Source organism: Lonchura striata, chromosome 6, assembly GCF_046129695.1.
Source record: "Lonchura striata isolate bLonStr1 chromosome 6, bLonStr1.mat, whole genome shotgun sequence".
Taxonomy (NCBI): Eukaryota; Metazoa; Chordata; class Aves; order Passeriformes; family Estrildidae; genus Lonchura; species Lonchura striata.
In genome coordinates this window covers 11,012,630-11,018,629 of record NC_134608.1, presented here as the reverse complement: position 1 = coordinate 11,018,629, position 6,000 = coordinate 11,012,630, and the positions used below count along the sequence as shown (strand labels likewise).

The window sequence follows — 6,000 nt, the reverse complement described above, 5'->3', positions numbered from 1 at the left end:
ATTGGATGCATTGCAGAACTTTTGACTCTCTTGACTCTTAAGCCAGTCACACTAAATGCCTAAATTGTTTTGGGCATCAGAAGTCCCAGGAAGACTTGACAGACCTGCTATAGATGACAGACAGTGCAGAGATGGTCTCCTGATTTCTGCAGCATAAATTGAAGGCAGTGCATTCTGGAATAGACAGTTTGCCTGATAGAGTATGGGTGTAATCACCCTCCTCTTTTTTTTTGTCTCAGGAAAAATGGTAAAAGTTAATACCAGTTGTTGCACTTTTGGGGAAGTAACAGATATTCAAATTCAAGCACAGGAATGTTTTGTTCATAACTGTACTTGCATTGCAGGTTCTTCATGTCCAGTAAAAGTACTATTAGTATTAGATTCTGAAAAGTTGGAGGACCAATTTATGCCCTGCATAAAACAATCTCAAAGGACCACACTATTTTATTACTGTTAGTGAATTTTGCTCATGTCTGCTTTCCAATTTGCTAAAACAATTTGCAAAGGTAAAGGCACAATACAGCAGTGATTGGGACTGACTTCAGTTTATTGGTTGTGTGGCGCATACAAAACACCTCATTTGGGGTGTCCTCCTGGGATCATTTCAGAACTATCATCTTTGGTTAGCTTGAAACAGAAGAATTTTCAAGTGATACAGGAATTTTTTTTTCATAAGACTTATCTCTGTAATCTCTTTTTCTCCTAGTATTTGATGAGCATTGTTGATGGGTTGTACAATAGTGTTCTTGTGACTCGCAGCTGTGTTTTTCAAATGAATATTTGTCTTGGATTCTCCGTGGAACCTCTCAGCAGCTTTTATTGATGTTTCTTGTAAATGTAAAACACTACATCAATTCTTTGACTTTCTACACCATCATGTACTGCTGATAACCAGGTACTTGTTAACTTTGTTTATTCTTTGGATCACACTCATTCCATCAGTGACAGATGGCCTGTTGTGGTTTCAGTACAATTTGCATTCCACACAGTCCCTCTACCAAAGTTGCCTGCTTTCTTCTGCAGAGTGATCTATCCTGTGTTGTCAGTGGGTAATGGATGACATACTGAGTATGCCTGCTTGGAGCAACATTTTTTTTTTTAATTTTGTTGTTGTTGTTACATCTTTATCTGTTTTGAGTATTACTACTTAGAGATCCTTGCTGTTCCTGCTCTTCTTTGGCAATTCTTTGGGGAAAGAAAATATTCTTTCTCTCTGGAACTCCATTAATGAAATTTCTTTATGAAACAATCACTTTTAACATGATTTTTAAAAACATGCAGGGCTGCTTACCTACTTTATGTGCTTTTAGGAGGTCATCAATACCATCTGGCAGGACTGGCTGATAAGCTGACAAGATCTATTGGTCATTATTGATTTGGTTTATCTTAAGAATTTCAAGCAAGTCTTTAATACCTAGCCTTTTAGAAGTCTAATCATCTGTACTTGTTCAGATATTCACTCAGATACATACTCTGTTCTGGAGATCCTTGGCTGTTTCAGGTCTCAGCTAACTTTTACTAATATTTTGATGGTCAGCAGCAAGACAGTATTCAGCTACAAACAAAATCTCTTTGAACTAAATTGACTTGAAACTAAATCCCTTTAACCCCGTGCAGTCTGGAAGACTGAGTGGACCTCTTCAGCTGAGCTGATGTAATGGAAAGAAGGAAGGTCCTGCTGTCCATTGCCTTAAGCAGACAGTGTTTTTAACATTTGCAAGGAGTTTAGTTGTCTATCCATTTACCTTTTAGAAATGGCTCCTCATAAGGTCAGGAGGGCACTGTGGCTGGTACAGGAAGGAGTAGCAGCAGATAGATGTAGTCCAGAAAGAAAAGAGCAGGACAATGCCTTTGGTAGCAGTCACATTAGAGCCACACAGCTACAGCAGGAAACTATACCTTGAAAGTGTGTTTTTTTATTGCTAACATAAAATGTTCTAGTTCTTTGCTGCTTATCTTCCCCTGGTTGCACACTACTCCTTCCTTATTTTGGCTCCAGCAGTTCTTTGGGTGAGTTGAATCAAACTGGTTGCTGGTCAACACTTTGCTTACCTGAGAACTCATAATTTCTGTGTGTGTGTGTTAACTTTCAGGTGGATCTGACTCACCCTTTGGTTGCATGATTACTAGAACTGATGCAAGGCAGGTAATGGAAATACCCGTAGAGGAGGGGCCAAAACCTTTTTTTCCAGCTGGAGATCAGTCTTAGATCAGTTTGAATCAGTCATGAGGCTGTTGTCAGACAAACTCTTAAAGCCAAAACTGCTGTCAGAAGAAACAGTCCTACCTCCTTGCCCAGTGAATACAATCCTTCCCACCAACCCTGTGCCACCTCCATCTGATATTGATCTGGTTCACCATGCAACACAGCTGGCAGTATGGCTGCAGGATGATCAGAACAATGAGGTGAGAGATTTGATAACCAGTTTTTCAGGTTCACACCTCAGGCCAACTCCCAGGCCTGGCTCTGCCTGCAGCAGGTTGGAGCCTGGTGCAGAGCTGGAGGGATGGAGGTGCCATCTCCATCAGGGGCACCCCGAGCTTGGCATGAAGTGCCAAAATACAGCTGCACACCTGGATTTGCTGTCCCTAAACTCTCAGACTCTCACAGCAAGACTCACCAGGCTTCCAGGCACTGCCAAGTACCCTGTGGGCAAAGCTGGCCCAAACGAGCCAACAGAGATGTCCAGAGCTGTGTGTGAATGGGAGCTCTCACCTGGGAGCCATTGCCCCAAAACCACTGCTGCACATGGACACCTCCTGGCTCTGATCTGGCACTTCCAGCAGCGGGGATCACCTCACCCCACGCTGTGCTGGCACAGATGCCCACATCCTTAGGTGACCTCCTCCTCCCCCTCTCTCCCATCCCCCAGAGCAGCTGCCCTGTGGAGCCACCATGCTGGGTAATGCTGCTGAGACAACATCTGCAGTGCTGTGTCCGGTTTTGGGCTCTGCTGCACAAGAGAGACCTGTTGCTCCTGGACTGGGCCCAGTGGAGAGCTACAGAAATGATTAAAGGACTGGAGCATCTCTTTTAGGAAGAATGGCTGACGGAGCTGGGCCTATCCCGTGTTGAGAAAAGCTGAGAGGGGACCTCATCAATGTGTATAAATATCTAAAGGAGGGGTGTCAGAGGATGGAACCAGGTTCTTCTCGGTGGTGCCACGGGCAGAAACTGATGCACAGGAGCTCCACATGAACATAGGGAAGAACTTCTTTACTGTGCACACTCTGGAACAGGTTGCCCTGAGAGGGTGTGGAGTCCCACCCACTGGAGATGTCCAGGAGCGCTCCGGACACAGCCCTACTCTGCGGGATGACTGTGGGGGGGGCTGAGGCAGGGGGCTGGGGCAGGAAGGCTGGGGCAGGAAGGCTGGGGCAGGAAGGCTGTGCAGGGGGGCTGTGCAGGGGGCTGGGGCAGGAAGGCTGTGCAGGGGGCTGTGCAGGGAGGCTGGGGCAGGAAGGCTGTGCAGGGGGCTGTGCAGGGGGCTGTGCAGGGAGGCTGGGGCAGGAAGGCTGTGCAGGGGGCTGTGCAGGGGGCTGTGCAGGGAGGCTGTGCAGGGGGCTGGGGCAGGAAGGCTGTGCAGGAAGGCTGTGCAGGGGGCTGGGGCAGGAAGGCTGTGCAGGGGGGCTGGGGCAGGGGGCTGGGGCAGGGGGGCTGTGCAGGGGCTGTGCAGGAGGGCTGTGCAGGGAGGCTGTGCAGGGAGGCTGTGCAGGGAGGCTGGGGCAGGAAGGCTGTGCAGGGAGGCTGGGGCAGGGGGGCTGTGCAGGGAGGCTGTGCAGGGAGGCTGTGCAGGGAGGCTGGGGCAGGGGGGCTGTGCAGGGGCTGTGCAGGAGGGCTGTGCAGGGGGCTGGGGCAGGAAGGCTGTGCAGGAGGGCTGTGCAGGGAGGCTGTGCAGGGGGCTGTGCAGGGGGCTGGGGCAGGGGGGCTGTGCAGGGGGCTGTGCAGGGGGGCTGTGCAGGGAGGCTGGGGCAGGAGGGCTGTGCAGGGGGCTGTGCAGGGGGCTGGGGCAGGAGGGCTGTGCAGGGGGCTGGGGCAGGAAGGCTGTGCAGGGGGCTGTGCAGGGAGGCTGTGCAGGGGGCTGTGCAGGGGGCTGGGGCAGGAAGGCTGTGCAGGGGGGCTGTGCAGGGGGGCTGTGCAGGGGGGCTGTGCAGGGGGCTGTGCAGGGAGGCTGGAGCAGGAAGGCTGTGCAGGAGGGCTGTGCAGGGGGCTGTGCAGGGGGCTGTGCAGGGGGCTGGGGCAGGAAGGCTGTGCAGGAGGGCTGTGCAGGGGGCTGTGCAGGGAGGCTGGGGCAGGGGGGCTGTGCAGGGGGCTGGGGCAGGAAGGCTGTGCAGGGGGCTGGGGCAGGAAGGCTGTGCAGGGGGCTGTGCAGGGGGGCTGTGCAGGGGGCTGTGCAGGGGGGCTGGGGCAGGGGCTGTGCAGGGGGCTGGGGCAGGAAGGCTGTGCAGGGGGCTGGGGCAGGAAGGCTGTGCAGGGGGCTGTGCAGGGGGCTGGGGCAGGAAGGCTGTGCAGGGGGCTGTGCAGGGGGCTGGGGCAGGAAGGCTGTGCAGGGGGCTGTGCAGGAAGGCTGTGCAGGGGGCTGTGCGCGGTGTCCCCCGCCGGGCCCCTCGGGCACGCCGCCGCTCCCGCCCGAGGCCCCGCCCACTCACAGCCCCCGCCCCTTTCCCCGCCCCCGGCGCGCGGGCCCGGCGCGCGCGCAGTCGCGCGGTAAACAGGCCCCGCCGGCCCCGCCTCCTCGCGTCGCCCCCGCGCGCAGGGGCCGCGCGCGCGCCGGCGGCTGCGCAGTGTCGGCACATCCGGGCACTGGGGCAGGATGAGCGCTCCTTTCCAAGATGGCGGCGGAGGGAGGTGGGAAGGAGATGAACGAGATTAAGACCCAGTTCACCACCCGGGAGGGGCTGTACAAGCTGCTGAGCCACTCGGAGTACAGCCGGCCTAACCGCGTGCCCTTCAACTCGCAGGGCTCCAACCCCGTCCGCGTCTCCTTCGTCAACGTCAACGACCAGAGCGGCAACGGGGACCGGCTCTGCTTCAATGTGGGCCGGGAGCTCTACTTCTACATCTACAAGGGGGTCCGCAAGGTACCGGGGCTCCCCCGCCGGGCTGGGGCGGGGAGCGGCGGGGCTCCGCGCCGCCCGCCCGCCGGGGTGCGGGCCGCGCCGGGGGCGGGGGCGCGGGGCCGGGCTGCGCCTCGCTCGCTGTCCCCACTCCCCGCGGGGCCGGCGGCTCCTCGGCTCCGGCCGAGCTCCGCTCAGCCAGCTGGCGGCTGGGCGGGGGAGAGCGGGCCTGCGGCGAGGGCGGTGTGAGGGCATCGGCGGCGGGCCGGTGCTCGGGGCTGCTCCACATACGGTGTCACCGACGGGAGCCGTGTGTGTGGGCCCTGTGCAGGGATGCGATCGCTTGGGCGCTCCTCGTGCGGGAATCAGGGTTGGCTTTCCCTCCCTCGGCCTCCGTCACCTGCTGCTTCAGGTCAGAATTTGCTGGACACGCTAATGCCTGTCGTGATTATGGTGGTGTCAAATCCCTGCTTCCAGGCTCTTCCTAGCTTTGGCTGCACGTCTGAAGCATTCGGTGCAGTTTTAGGCCTTTGTTATGACTTAGAAGTGTGGGTTGGTTTTAGAATTATTCCTAAATGGGAGTGGTGTAGTGAGATGAGTCTTAAATATCAGATAATTGACAGAGAGAAAGTTGCTTTTGCAGGATAAAAAGATTGATGTACTTGAGAGAGACACTTCTTGCTTGTCATTATTGGATGCAGTACAGTGCATGCATTTGATCTCTCAGGTCACCATATTTATGAACAAACCCTTCTCTCAAACAGGATTGAGAGAACAATTCGGAATTTGCTGTGCTAGGTGAACCCACGTCACTCCTAATAGATATAAACACATATATAATGAATGTCAGTTTTCTGCTTTGTCTCAGATAGTGGGTGTTCGTTATTTTACATGCTTGGGTCTCAGTTGCCATCATGTGATCGCCTTGAAATCTTCCTGCTT

General features: G+C 54.7%; 1 protein-coding gene across 4 annotated transcripts in view; it reads left to right on the top strand.

Annotated features, from left to right (window-relative positions):
- The first annotated feature begins 4,790 nt into the window (after positions 1–4,790).
- WDR20 (WD repeat domain 20) overlaps positions 4,791–6,000 on the top strand; it is a 45,797-nt gene continuing 44,587 nt past the window's right edge. For all 4 annotated transcript variants that reach the window (XM_021541387.3, XM_021541385.3, XM_077783960.1 and 1 more), the window contains exon 1: positions 4,791–5,082. In XM_021541387.3, coding sequence (XP_021397062.1) covers positions 4,834–5,082 — 249 coding nt within the window. In that variant the 5' untranslated portion in view covers positions 4,791–4,833. The remainder of the gene's footprint in view (positions 5,083–6,000) is intronic.